The sequence below is a fragment of the Castanea sativa genome, chromosome 1, assembly GCF_040712315.1.
Source record: "Castanea sativa cultivar Marrone di Chiusa Pesio chromosome 1, ASM4071231v1".
Taxonomy (NCBI): Eukaryota; Viridiplantae; Streptophyta; class Magnoliopsida; order Fagales; family Fagaceae; genus Castanea; species Castanea sativa.
Genome location: NC_134013.1, coordinates 20,867,749 through 20,882,753, shown reverse-complemented (window position 1 = coordinate 20,882,753; position 15,005 = coordinate 20,867,749). Strand labels below are relative to the sequence as shown.

General features: G+C 34.7%; 1 protein-coding gene across 1 annotated transcript; it reads left to right on the top strand.

The window, feature by feature from the left end:
- Positions 1–12,504: 12,504 nt before the first annotated feature.
- On the top strand, positions 12,505–13,086 carry LOC142622375 (pyridoxal 5'-phosphate synthase-like subunit PDX1.2). Its single transcript, XM_075795830.1, has one exon. It carries the CDS (start codon positions 12,505–12,507, stop codon positions 13,084–13,086), a length of 582 nt encoding a protein of 193 aa, XP_075651945.1.
- Positions 13,087–15,005: the final 1,919 nt, after the last annotated feature.

The window sequence follows — 15,005 nt, the reverse complement described above, 5'->3', positions numbered from 1 at the left end:
CAATGGATGAGGAGGTTTCATAGTTGGTTTTGCAGTGGCAACATCAAGTTGTGTAGGCTCCATTGAATCTATGACCTAGTACCACACAAAACAAATCAATCCTTATTCACAAAAGAAAAACACAGGGATATGAAGACGACTACTGATAGAACTTATTATAAATGAACAGGTTATTTGAATCTATGACCTAGTACCACACAAAACAAATCAATCCTTATTCACAAAAGAAAAACACAGGGATATGAAGAAGACTACTGATAGAGCTTATTATAAATGAACAGGTTATTTAATCCAAAAACCTTCTACAAAAAGGTGAAGCAATTGTATCATTTGAAGATAGTGCCACTCATATCTACCTTGAACATTGTGGTTGGTCTTTTTTGCGTCTTGGGCTAGATTGCTCATGCTGTACCACGGCCCTGTGATTCTAGGGTAGGAGAGTTAGGACTGGCCTAATTGAGACACACCTTAGGCCAGCTTGTGTGCAAGTTAGGCCTTTCTTGTGTTGATGTGTCTTAGCAGGAATCTCTGAGTGTATTCACGTGCTCACGGCAGGAAAAACTGTTACATGTGTTATAGCAGGAAACACAATACAACAAGATAACTAAAACACTTAAACTAAAATATTTTCTGTTAACAACGATAATACATGAACAGTTCCACAAAGGAAAAAGTATCACAACGTGATTACGGCAGGAATAGATTAATGGCAAGAAGTTACATTAATCATTAGTCAACCATGGCAAAAGAAAAGAAGATTAGTCTGCCAAAGGAATGGGTTTGGCTCTTTAGCAGATTCAAGTCCAAAAAAAGGAACCAATTTCCAATGTGGGTAACCTCAGAAGGGGATCCTGCTGTAGAAGTTACTCACTTCGGAAAACAATCCTAGATGGCTTATAATCTCAAATTCTTGACTCGTTAGAGAGTGGGCTATTGAGAGGAAGAGAAGTGGGTAACCTATTGATGCACGCTTTTACTCCTATCACTCATATTTCTCATTACTCTCGGCTGTCAACCTTCTTTACTCGTTTTTCTTTCTTTCTCTCCGTTTCTTTATATCTCTTGTTTTTCGTTCTTTTCTCTTTCTATTTTCTTCTCTCTCTTCTTACTTCCGCCCTTTTCACTGTGCACGTCTATGGCTTTTTATACTGCCTGCCATGACAGAATTTGCCATTTTTACCCCTTAATCCCTTTTGGCAAGTTGTGGGTGTCCTTCTAGGACTGTCCACTGGTTTGTCGGCTGCTCAGCCACCACCACTACACTGTGTTGGCTGTGCTACACCTCATTCCCAGACAAAAGTGGTTTTGTTTTGTTTTGTTTTTACTCCCCCTTGACACTTCTATCTAGATAAGGGTTAATCTTCTCCCTTACCAACCTCTATAGCATGCATCTAGTAGCTCTAGCTCATGTTTACCTCTTTTGGATGAAATGTCATCCCAATTGGACATTTCCTCGAAAAGAGCTTGAGCGGGAATCCTAAAATAGGCTCCCCCCTTCTCCCCATTGCCATACCACACCCTTTCTTGCCTCTGACCTGTGGCCTACTTCCCCTGTATTGGCTGGGTACAAGTAGGTGGTACTTGAGCCTTGTGTGCATGCTCCACTTCCATATGAGTCCATTGCTTTTCTAGCTCTCATGCGTTTGCCAATTTGTCCAGGCTTGTCTGATTCTGCTGAACTCTCTAGTGTCTATTTAACTCTTGCGGTGTGAATGAGTTTTTGGGTCTTCATTCTGTGCATCTCATTTCTTCTTTAGGCTGGGCGTTGCTTGGGTGTAAGCTTTCTCTTCTTTAGTTTGGCCCATGTCCCTTTTTTATCCTTTGTCTGTGGGCTGGTTGGTGCTTCTGTCACACTACTGCATTATTCCTGCTATGATATCATTCACCCTTGTTTGTCTTGTTATTACTTCTGGGCTTACAGGTTGAAGCGTCTACCATGCCAATTTCTCATATTATTCCTTCTTTTAGTCTTTACTGCCCAGCATTCCTGCTGGGCCAGTCCACTCAACACCTCAGGCTTCCTTGACTCATTTTTTTCTTTGGGCATCCTTGGCTTGTTTCATTCCTTGGGCATCCTTGGCCCATTTCATTCTTTCCTATTTCTTTCATTCCTATGGGCTTTTGCTAAATCCTATGGGCTTTTGCCAAATCCTTTGGGCTTCTCTGGCCCAATTTCCACATCCTTTGCTTTTGGGTTTATTGGCCTTTGAACCAATCTCATTCACTAATTCTTTTTTTGGGCTCCTCCGGCCTTTTTCTGCTTTCTTTCTATTTCTTACGATTCTCATGAGCTTACTACTTCATAATTCGGGACTTCCTCAGCCCGTTTTGCTTTTTTTTTAGGCCACTTATTATTTTGTGGGCTTGTGGGCCATTATTCCTAACATTCTGGGCCAATGGTCTTTATTTTACTAATTTCTTTCTCCTCCTTTTTCATATTGTTGGACTTCTTTTGCCATTGGATCCTTTTGTCAAAAAATGAACATCAACAAACATACATATAATTGTTTCAAAATTTTTTATATTTGCAATGGAGACAGCATTGTCTAAGGTAAAGATGTCACAATTTATTGCTGGAAGTTTGTTAAATGACATAATGCTCCAAACTTAGCCAACAGAAAATAAGGATTACCCGTAATGCAAGTGGTCCTAGAAAGCAGGGTTTATCAAATAGCTGTGCCAAAAATAAATGCTTTGGATCTTTCTGCGCATACTAGAATGAAGGAAAGGCTTATATTATAACCAAAAGATCAGAATGACATAAGTACTCTGAAAGCCACAGAAACAAGATGCCACCGGCAAGGAACTAATGAAAATCCAATCAAATAAAGAAAATTACATAATTGACAATTTAAAAAGTACTACTAGTTACCTAACAGTCACTAGTCCATCATTGACAATCCAAAAGGTACTACTAGCTACCTAACAACCACTAGTTACAGTAAGGACTCATTCACTGTAAGCCCAACTAAAAATAAACAAAACCGCTTCAACCTCTTTCATAGTCATCTCACATTCAAGAGATAGCATTAATCATGATATATTAACAAATCACATAATTCACCAAAAATAAGAGTAACAGATAACATTTATTGATGTATATGCATAAATAATTAACCTACTTAAAGAGTTATAATCATGATTTTTGCAAATCAAGTCGTTTTTCACTTCATTAGAGAACTTAGCTAGATTCGCTCATTTTTGGTCTGGCCCCTTAAGCCTATTCATTGACTTATCAAATGAAAAACCTTTTTATTTGAAAGACTTTACACATTTCTTTGTAACCTTTTTATTTGAAATACTTTACACATGATATCTATAAGAACTTAAACACAAACCCAGGTCAACAAATACCCAAAAAATTAATCTGGGTATTTCCTATTTTCGTTGTAGATCATTTAACCAGTATTACATAAGCAACGCCATATGAGTAAGATTTAAGCCAAACCAGATCATAAAATGCAAGGAAATAAAACTCAAACAGGATATTCACATCAAAAAAATAAAATAAAAATTCATACCCACAACAAAATCAGAAGCAACCCCATTTGAGTAAGATTCACGCCAAACCCAGATCACAAAATGCAAGAAAATAAAACCCAAACAGGATATTCACATAAAAAATATATAATAAAAAATCAAACCTAGGATGAAAGCAGAAGCAACCTCATTTGAGTAAAAACATTTTTACCTTAGAATCCAATCTATTAAAGATCTTGCTGAAACCAAATTGCTTTCCTCCTTGAGATAAATAAAGCAATGAGATATCAGATTAGTTTGGGTCCAAAAGGTATATTTATATGAACCTGAACCCAACCCAAAACCAAAAAATAATTTGATCAACAGACCCAAATATTCTCAAACCCGCCCAAAACCCATTGGGTCAAGTCAGGTGGGTCAGGTCCCTACTCAGCCCTATCAGTAGCAACCAGTACGATGGGTGCCTCCTTCCCCTAATCTTTTCAAGATTAATTACAATGGAGCTATTTTCAAAAGTTCTAACAAGTCGGGCATTGAGGTTGTAATTTGAGATCAGGAGGGCTTGGTAATCGCTTCTCTGACACAACTAGTTAATCAAGCCTATTTAGCAGTTGAGATTGAAGCAATGGCGGCTATGCGTGCTTGGAATTTGCTCTGGAGATTGGTATCGACTGAGTTGTGGTTGAGGGAGATTCAAAGATGGTGGTGCAAGCTTTGATGTCGAAGAATTCCAGTCTGGCCTATTATGGTTTGCTGGTACAAGATGCCTATGTATTTGCAAGAAACTTTTCTGAATTGTCCTACCGTCGTACAAAGAGAGATGGCAACAAAGTAGTGCATACTTTGGTTAAGTTAGCTGCTAATTTTACAGATTGTGTTATGTGGACGGAGGATGCTCCTCTCTTAGTCATTCCTTTTGTTCAGTCTAATTTAACCTCTGATTTTTAATAATACTCGAGGTCTTCTTACTCAAAAAAAAAAAAAAAAAATTATATATATATATATATATATATATATATATATATATATATATATATATTACCGTGGGCCTAAATCTGGAAAAAAAAAAATTCCTCTAAAAAAATGTAAAATAAACAAAGGTGCAACCAGGAAAGAAATGGTACAAGTTTCCAAATCTGGTCACAAAATTCCACAAAATCTAAGAGCCCGGCCACAACTGCTGGCATTTTCCTATACTGCCATACATTAATTATCAAACTAGTTCATAAGGTCTACCTCTCAACCAAGGTTCAAAATTGGGCTTTTATTTATTTTTAGGTTCTTCAAGAAACTACGGTGAAATATAAAATATTAGCCTTCCAATATAGAATGTTGAAGTCGAACCACCAACAAGCTAGGAAAGGGTCCCTAGTTAGGTTTGGAACGTTTAATTGTAGATGGAGTCGGTTCCTCTCTACTTTTCTTTCTTCTTTGGCAATAAAGTATTAAATTCATTTATTCACCTAAAAAAATAGGGAAAGGTAGCTACATCTTGTTGAATTTCTGATCAGATCCCAATTTCTTAACCATCCTTTTTGTTGAAATTTCTCAGTAAAAACCCAAAAAAAAAAATTACGTTCCTCGATTTTTCCTCTATTATCCATTATCCAAACAATAATTAGACAAAAATTTATAAAATATATTTTATAAATAAATAAATAAACAATCACACATAGCAATGGTTAAGAGAAGAGAGAGGTCCTTGGGGATGCATATCACATTGTCAAGATTCAAGGAGACGATAGGCTTGAACAATTCATTGTCAACCATGGCAAATTATCGACAATCTTTATTGTTTGACAAACAATCAAACATCATGTGCAAAGAGGAAAATTATGCTTGGATTGAGGAAAAAGAGAGATGTGTAATTGAATAATGGGGGGCGTGAGGAAAATTTACCCTTTCCCTTTATTGTTTCCGTCACCAACAATAGCAAAGCAAATGCCTCCAACTTAGTTTTTGTAGTTGACCTCAACAAATTTATGATTTTATCCTCAATTGCTGACTTTCATAACCTTGTCCATGAGATTAGGGTTAGGATCTTTAAAATTACTTTAATAATAAAAAAAAAGCTTTAGCTGAAAATTTGCATAGGCTAACTAATGTGGCTTTTTTTCCCCCCTTTTTTCAAGTGAAATATATGAATTAATTAAAACAAATATAATTTATTTTTTTGATAATTCAATATTTAGGGAAATGAGAATTTAGATTTAGAGTCTCGGTTAAAAATAGCAATTGAAAATTTAGAGAAAACAAAAATGATAGTTGAACATTGAAAAGTGAGGAGAGGTAGTCGTAATTACAACGAAACCGGTGGACGAAGTCAGTATCATAGCATCATTCCTGGGTCCCCGCTGGTTGGTCACATCTCATGGTGTCCAGCGATATCAAATTGGGTGGATGGAGTCTTTTGTGATGTTAAGGAAGGATCTTAACTCAAGGCATTTATTATAGGGATAACCCTTTCCCGCCAACGTTACATTCTTTTCCCATTACTTGTACTTGTTAGCAGACACAACATGTGAACCCACGTGGAAGATTTCGACAATTTTAGATGCCATTTTAAAGACGATATACTTCCTCCTCTCTTTTTTCGTTTTTTAATGAGAAAAAAAAGGGTCTCAAGTAAATAGGATACTTCCACGGGTAAAGTTTTTAACGTTGAATAAAAAATTAGCGTAAATACATTTTTACTCTTTATATTTTGACTCGATTTTTATTTTAGTTTTTATATTTTATTTTTACTATTTTTAGTTCTTAAACTAATTAATGCGTAACTAACAGAAAATGCTGACGTGGCTAACAGCACAGTAAAATAATAATTAAAAAATCTATATTGACATTAAAAAATTGCCACATCAACGTTTAAATTAATTTTAATTAAATAAAAAAAATTAAAAACAAAAAATTGAACATGAACATCAACAACAATAAACCCAGAATCAAAAATATGAACATCAAACCCAGAATCAAGAAAATGAACATCAAACTTGTTCAAATTTACCGTCACCCAATCAAGAAAATGAACATCAAATTTACCGTCACCCAATTAACTGAAAATGCTGACGTGGTTAACGGCACAGTAAAATAATAATTAAAAAAATCTATATTGACATTAAAAAATTGCCACATCAGCGTTTAAATTAATTTTAATTAAATAAAAAAAATTAAAAACAAAAAATTGAACATGAACATCAATAACAACAAACCCAGAATCAAGAATATGAACATCAAACCCAGAATCAAGAAAATGAACATCAAACCTATTCAAATCCAGAATGAAGAACATGAATATCAACAACAACAACAAAATAGATCAGACCGAACCACACCTAAACCAACAACATCAAACCACACCTAAACCAACAACAACAAACCCACACCGATCAGACCAACAACAACAACAACAACAAACCCTGCAATCCCAACCAACAAACCCAATTGAATCCAACACCCACCAACAAGCTCCCTTCCATCGAGACGGAACCGGACCGAGATTCTTATCAGAAAAGCTACGCCGCTCTCTCTCTCATTGCATCGGAGCGAAAAATAGAGCAATGGAAAAACGCTATCTGTCTCAAAACTTGGAATACATAAAGCAGAAAATTGAGGTTCAGAGAAAACAAGTGAAACACTACAAAGAAACCTCGTTGTGGAATAAAGGCTTCGACAAAAGCGTCGGACACATGGCTCGAATCATTTGGGTCGTCTACGCTTAAATCCGCTTCGTTTTCGAACCCTACATTTCGGATCTACCATTTTTTTCCAACAACAGCAACCTACACCTTGTTTCAAATCATAACAAAAGGCAAAATTTATGGATCAAGCGACTGCCGAGGTTCTTCCAAACGACATCGGAGAGGGAAACGCTGGTGGAGTTGAAGAGGCGGAGCTTTCGGAGCGCGGACTCGAAGTAGAGCTAGACGATCTTGGAATCGTCGCAGATGAGTGTGACCGGATCGCAGAATGGGGCACAAGCGACTTTGTGGCGGCTGAGATTGATGTGCCTCCACTGCATCGGGTGGTAGAGTTCCAGTTTCTGGTAGTAACGGTCTCCGAGAAGTTGCCACTTGGCGGCCACCGACACGTTGGCCATCGGAAATGAGAGGAATTCAGATTAGGCGTTTGATTGGAGAGGTATGGTTCATGAGACTTCCTTTTGCATTGTGTTGTGTCTGGGTTTGTGGGGTTAGTGTATTCTAGATTCTAATTTTTTTTTTTCATTTTTCATTTTGTTTAAATTGATAAATTAATTTAAAAAATCAAAATATTAGTGGATGCTGACGTGTCTTTTTTAATTATTATTTTATGCAGACGTGTCATTTTTAAATATTATTTTATTGGCAATGTCAGCCCAACAGTAAATTCTGTTTGCCACGTCAGCATTTTCTGTTAGTTGGGTGACGGTAAGGACTTAAATGTCACGCGTTAATTGATTTAGAGACTAAAAGTGGTAAAAATAAAATGTAGAGACCAAAATAGAAATTGGGTCAAAATGTAGGGATTAAAAGTGCATTTACGCCTTTGGGAGTTTGAATCGCGGCTTACACTAAAAATTAGTTTTTTTTTTTTTTTTTCAAGGAAAAGGTCATTGCTGCTTTTTATTAAAAAACTGCAACCTCAAAGAATAAGGAAATTAACTATCTTTGAAAACAAGACTCCATTCAGACTAACAACAGAAAAGAAAGTCTAGCTCTCTTGTCATGAGCAACAAACTTACCCAGCCTCCTAGTATTAGAGAATGAGTGGTTCAAAAACGAACTAGCAATGGACATAATGTCTGTGATGATAAATCCAAAGGGTGAGAGAGAAGAGCCCTCAAGGGTAAGAGCCTTACAAACAAGCTCAGAGTCACCCTCAAAGATAGTGTCTTGGCATGATGATAAAAAGTAGTAATCATAGAATAGACGCTATAAATAAAAATAATATTGCTTCTAAGAAAATGATGAACTGAAAGACATTAATTTTTGGTGCTGCTTGAGAGAGTAAAATCCTTTCCCATCCTCCGTATAAATTTACCACTGGGAAAAAACAAGGAGAGTGGTCTTGGACCGTCTCTCTCATGCCTTCCCCCCCCCCCCCATCCTCTTCGTAAATGCTCCTAATTAGTAATTACTCTATCGCTCTCATCTTCCTCTTTTATTTTTATTTTTTGGCCAAAATACAAATTGCACTCTCTAAATTTAACATAAATTTATTTTAGTCCTTTAATTTTATATTCATTCAATTGAGTCCTATAAGTTTCAAATTTATTTAATTCAGACATTTCATCCAATTCTATTAAAAATTTTCCGTTAAGTATGCAATTAACTAATGAAAAAAAAATTCTTACATAAAAAATATATAAATATCTTTATTAACTTTATATATTTTTTCATGTGAGAAATATATTTTTTTAATGGTAATTTTTAACGAAATTGGACGGAATGCTTGAATTGAATTATTTGAATTTGAAGGACACAATTGAATGGAAGTAAAGTTAGAAAAATTATATAAATTTTAATTAAACTTAGAGGGTGTAATTTTCATTTTTAGCCTTTATCTTTTTATCAACAATTTTTCATGGATAATTCTAGTGCTGCAACTCGCGCATGTGGTGAGTTGAGATTGGTAGAGGGGGTGTCCCCACATAGACCCACTATCACCCCTTCACCAACCACAACTCCACAACTCGTCACATGGGCGAGGTGTGTCACCCAAATACTCTGTTTATATATATATATGCTTTTTAAAGTATATACTTGGTTGTGTGGTGCTGGTGTTTATCTTTTCTTTTTCTTTTTCTTTTTTTTATTTTTTTTTTATTTTTTTTTATGAACAGATGACCGTGCTTATCTTCCTATTAATGATTAATTGTAAACATTTAATATTAAGGAGTCATGATGAAGGATTCAGTCGTAATAATGAAACTTAAGATGTTATTTAACTTTTTTTTTTCTTTTACACAAATTATGAACTTGAAGCATGAGAATTATTTTTGTTGCCAATTTGTAATGGCTGTGATCCCTAAAAGTTTAGCAAAGACAAAATTTTGTTGCCAGTCTGTCTTCTACCATTAAGGAATAAAGTGAATTTTTATGTGGCATTGTGAGATGAAGTTTGTACTTTTGACCAAACTTCTGCTATTATTTTTATTATTGAAATGTATAATTCTTATTAAATTATCATGTCCATTGTTTAGATTGGTAAATAATACCGTAATAGTTTTAAATAGTGAGTGCTCAATTTCACATAATAATAATATTATTATTATTATTATGTGCATTTCAGTTGTACTGAAGTATTGAATCCTACTTACATTAAAAATAAATCAATTGATATCTTGAAGCAATATCAAAGAGATAACGCCATAAATTTTTTTTTTTCTAAATTCTATTAAAATATTATTTCTTTATTTTTATTTTTACCAAATGATCACATTTTTCACAAATCTGAAAATTTCTTCACCAATGACATTCTCATCCCAAAATTTCAAATTTCAAAACATAAAACAAATCATCAAATCAATTAGTTAATCAAATACAAAAGCCCTAAACAAAGACCCGAACTTAAGAATTTATTTGGTAAGAGTATTTAAATATAGTTTTTTGTTTTACAATCCATAAAATGGTGGGTCCCACACTTGAATTTATTGTTAGGCTAATATTTTTTAAATACAGTTTTCAAAAACTTGTATCCTATTTTCTTGATTTAAAATAGGATTTTGAAAACGGCTAAGGGTTGTTTTCAGGATACAAAAAATGTTTTTAGTAACATAGTTGTAAATAAATTGAAAATAGTGAACCTCACATATTTATCCAAACTCTTTTATCTCTTAAACTAAGGGGCTTATCTTTATCACAAAAAGAATTCCTACACTTCAAATTTGAAACTTATCATTAAAAAAAATGATGAGCTCTATTTCTTTAGCATTATCTATATATAAAAATAATAATCTATAGATTCTACACGTTACTTTTTGTAAATTTTTTTTTTATAAAAAATCTCAAAAATAAAAATGGTCCCCCAATCAATTATTTTTTGTTTTTAGTATTTTGAAAATTGTTCTTAAAAATGGGAGCCAAACATGTAAAATATAAAAATTATTATCTAAAAACTAGTTTCAAGTTCAAATTTTTAAAATTTGTTTTTATACTGTTTTGAAAACAAGAACAAAAATTCTCTTGCTAATCAGGCCTTAGCTGCACATTATTCACCTAAATCCTCAAATTGATTCACATAAACCAATTTTCATTCAAAAAAAAATCCTCAAACAGCACCCTACAAAAGTGAAGTCCACATCACTTGCACAAACCCTAAACTCAAAGAGAGAAGGGCTAGCCTTTTCTTTTTCCTTCTCCATTCACCTACACCTAAATCCTTATGGCCTGTTTGGATGGAGGGGGGAAGGAGGGGGAGTGGAGGGGAATAGAATAGAGTTGGCTAAAAATAAACTAATTATGTGCTAAATTTACTCTACTCTACACCCCCTCCTTCCCCCTTAATATAAACAGACCATTAATCTTCAAAGTAGCTTCATCCATAGTCATCTTTAACTTTGCTTAGCTATTCTTAATAGTGGCGGCGACTTCGGAGACCAAGACAACATTATGTTCTTAATAGTTGAAATACCACTTCAATCCTTTGTTGGCACCAACGACAAGCTACTCCTCGAGCAAGCAGTGGCATGCACTCCTCAAAGTGTTGATCGGTTGAGAGAGAGAGAGAGAGAGATCTACAATTGGGAGGAAATAAAAATAAAACAAAATAAAAAGGTGAAAATTTATTTAACAACACTACAATACTCAACAATGTTGTTGAGTTACTACAACTTGAATTTATTGAGTTGGTAGCAGGTTGGTTAGAGACCAGTGAATGGGTTTAGGTAACCAATATTTGGGAAAAAAAAGTTGGTTTGTTGAGTCCATTATGAATGTTCTAATAGAGGATTCTCAGGAAATTAATACATACTCCAAGAGCATTACTTAATTTTTCAATAAAAATATGACTAAATAACTCACCTAAAGTTCTCTTGTATTGTGGGTTCCAATTAGCTCAGCTGTTAAAGTCTCTGATGGTTGTATAAAAAATCTGAGGTTCAATTCCCTTCTATACTAAAAACTGATTGGTGTTTTGGTTTGATAATAAAAAGCTATTATTCAAAGTGGACGTCATAGGTTAAAACTCTCTCAAGAAAAAAAAAAAACTTCTCTTGTATCAGTCTTAATATTTTGTCCCAAAATTTTGTGAAGGACTCAATGGACAATGTCAAAATACACTTATTGAGACACTCTTTATCAAAATATCAACAAATATCTTTTTTTTTAAAAAAAAAAAAAAATTTAAATCTCTCTCTCTCTCTCTCTCTCTCTCTCTCTCTCTCTCTCTCTCTCTCTCTCTCTCTCTCCAGGATCTGCAAGGAGAGATGGCATTATGTTTTGCTCTAATCACTGCTCTAAATTGACACGTAACTAGGAACGACATCATTTCTAGTAACGACATTGAAACTTTCAGCTTGTAGATTGTCTGTGACGCTAATTGATGTTAATGGCAACGTCAATGGAAAACAATAATGTTTCAAGGGTGGCATTGCGGTTAGAAAGGCATGGGTACTTGGTGATTCAATCATGTTGTACACAGCGACAGAGATGGAGGATGAAGATGAGAAATAGAAAGCGGGTTTTTAAAGGTGTTGTTGAAGGTGGGTATGCGAATGAGAAGATGATGTTGCTGTGATCGGGAAGGTGGGGAAGAGATATAAAATCAATAATAATATATTTTTGGCTAAAATGCAAAACTAACCCTCTAAGTTTCACCATTTTTCATTTTAGTCTTCTAAGTTTCATTCTTTCTCAATTAAATCCTCTGTTAACTTGCTGTTAATTTCTGCCGTTAACTTACCAAAACGGCACAGTTTTAGACCTTAGTTAATATATATTATTATTATTTTTTCCTGTTACCAAAAGCCAACCATTCCTTGTTTCTCATTTCATTTTCTTTTCTAATCATTTTTTGGTTCAGGCCATTTCATAAACACTTGGTGCGATGGCTGAAGATAGTGTCGTCACGGACTACAATAGCATCGCCATCACAGACGCCAAGACAAACCCATTTTTCCTCAAGGCTGGGCTAACCCAAATGCTACGCGGCGAAGCCATTGTCGAAGCCACAAATGCCGAACAAGCTGGTGCATGTTGTCTCATTGCGTCGAACCCATTTCAACAAGGCATTTCTCACATGCCAAACCCATCTCTCATCAAGGAAATCAAGTGCATTGCTTTGATCCCCAAAATGGTTAGTGCTCGGGTCGGCCATTTTGTCGAGGCTCAAATTCTTGAAGCCATTGGGGTCGATTACATCGATGAGAGCGAAGTTATTGCTCTTGCAGATGAAGACAATTTCATTAACAAGCACAACTTTTGTTGCCCATTTGTTTGTGGGTGTGAAAACCATGGAGAAGCATTGAGCAGAGTACGAGAAGGTGTAGCTAAAATAAGGATTCAAGGGGATTTATTTGGGTCTGGAAATGTAGCGAAAATTGTCAAGAATATAAGGATTGTAATGGGGCAGATAAGAATCTTGAATAACTTAGATGAAGACGAAGGACTTCATTGGGTTGGATCTTGAATAACATGGTAAGTTAACGGCAAAATTTAATAGAAAATTAACAGAAGACTTAATTAGAAAGAAATGAATTTTAGAAGACTAAAATGACAAAACTCAAATTTATAAGAATGAAATGAAAAATTGTGAAACTTAAAGAATGAGTTTTGCATTTTAGCCTATATATATATTTGAGATAGAAAAAATAATATATTTTAATAGAGAAAAAAATATTGAGCTTGATGTAAGTGTATGTGATTTTTTTGTTTTTTGTTTTTTGTTTTTTTTTGTAATTAGGTGTATGTGAATTTAAGTTTTTTAAGGAAAAAAATGATATATGTAGCCAAAATTGCATTGAGATTGATTTTATTTTTAATAGATATAGTAGAACTTAAACCTATTCTGTCCACCTTCGATTGCTTTTATTATCGAATTAAGATACTAATAAGTTTTTAGAGTGTGCAAGGTTTGAAATCCAAATTTCTTATTCAACAATAAATAAATAAAAAATTTATAAATTGAGCTAATTAAAACCCACTATTAAAATTGATGTGAATACTCTAAATATACAAAATGTATTACACCTTGGTTCACAGGAATAAAGGTACATGTAGGGACCAAAAAAACTTGCGCATCCAAGCTCACTTAGAATAGTAGCTGGATCAGTCCAACAGTGGCCCAAAATAATGAATTTATAAGAGAGGGAAACAAACAACTAAGGGGGGCTCCGCCCTAGGAGGAAAATAAGGAAAAAAATGCAGATATTATTTAAGGGATGAACATCTCAAAACAAGCTTGCCCGAGGAGGCCACATTTACATCAGAAATGTTACTATTCACTCCCCTTTTTTCTAGTGTTCTTCTTGTTTCTTCTCTAAATCTTGATACTTGTGTCTTGATCTCTTTTTCTATAAACCCTCATTTTCTTATATACTTCTCCTTACCTCATATCTCAACCATCCATCCTTACCTAACAAGCCTCCTCTCATGACACTTGTCTCTTTCTACATCTGAAGAAGGTGGTGGAAAGAGTCTGCTTAACTATGACTTACATTGTTCAAATCACTTTCTAATCAATGCAGCTAACAAAGCTATTGCCCACCATTTAATGAGGAGGCAACAGGCTATTCCAAACTAGAAACTTCCCCTACGATCACTGATTTTCTCTCTTCATATCCTTCTTTCCACCTGGAATGCCTCAGAGTCCTTTGACTCATCCCTTCCTCTCCTCAGGTGACTTCCCTCCTTGGGCTCGTAGACCGCGGCATCCCCACACTTATACTACGACTCGTCAACTTCATCCTCGGTCCCCGGGCACCCACGGTATATATAACCAATTTCAAATAAATATATAATCATGTCATCTCTCATACAAATTTAAAGGAATTTTAGGATTATAGTTAAAAGTTCCCATAATTTGTGGATATCAAAAAGCAGCCTTAAACCAACCCCATATATTAGGACCTTTCTCAATTGTCACAAAAATAGGGTTATAAACGAGCCCAGCCAAATTGAGTATTAAAGGTTCAAGCTTGTTCATATAATTTTATTTTGAACACGGTTCGAGCTTGAGCTCATTACCAAACATGATTACATGTTCAAGCTTGATTCATTTACTTGTCAGGCAAACTCGAGATTGTTCATAAGTGTCGGGGGCGGTTTTTGCGAATAGCCACATGTCTTTCATTGGAGGTGTGACTTTGCTAAGCTTGGATTTGTTTTAGGGAGTTTAATCCGGAACTTGACATTGGGTTGCATAGACCAATGGCTTCTAGTATATTTTTAAGCCTACAAAATAGATAAAGCCCAAAGTATTAGAATCATGACAATGTTTGAAATAAATAAATAAATAATATGCTTAGCATGATAATTTTAATTGAATGGTGAGTTGATACGTTATTATTATGTATATTAAGTGACGTCCAATATTAGAAAATAATTAAT

What these genes read in the sequence shown, in the direction of transcription:
- LOC142622375 (XM_075795830.1), top strand. Translation starts at nt 12,505, where the DNA reads ATGGCTGAAGATAGTGTCGTCACGGACTACAATAGCATCGCCATCACA.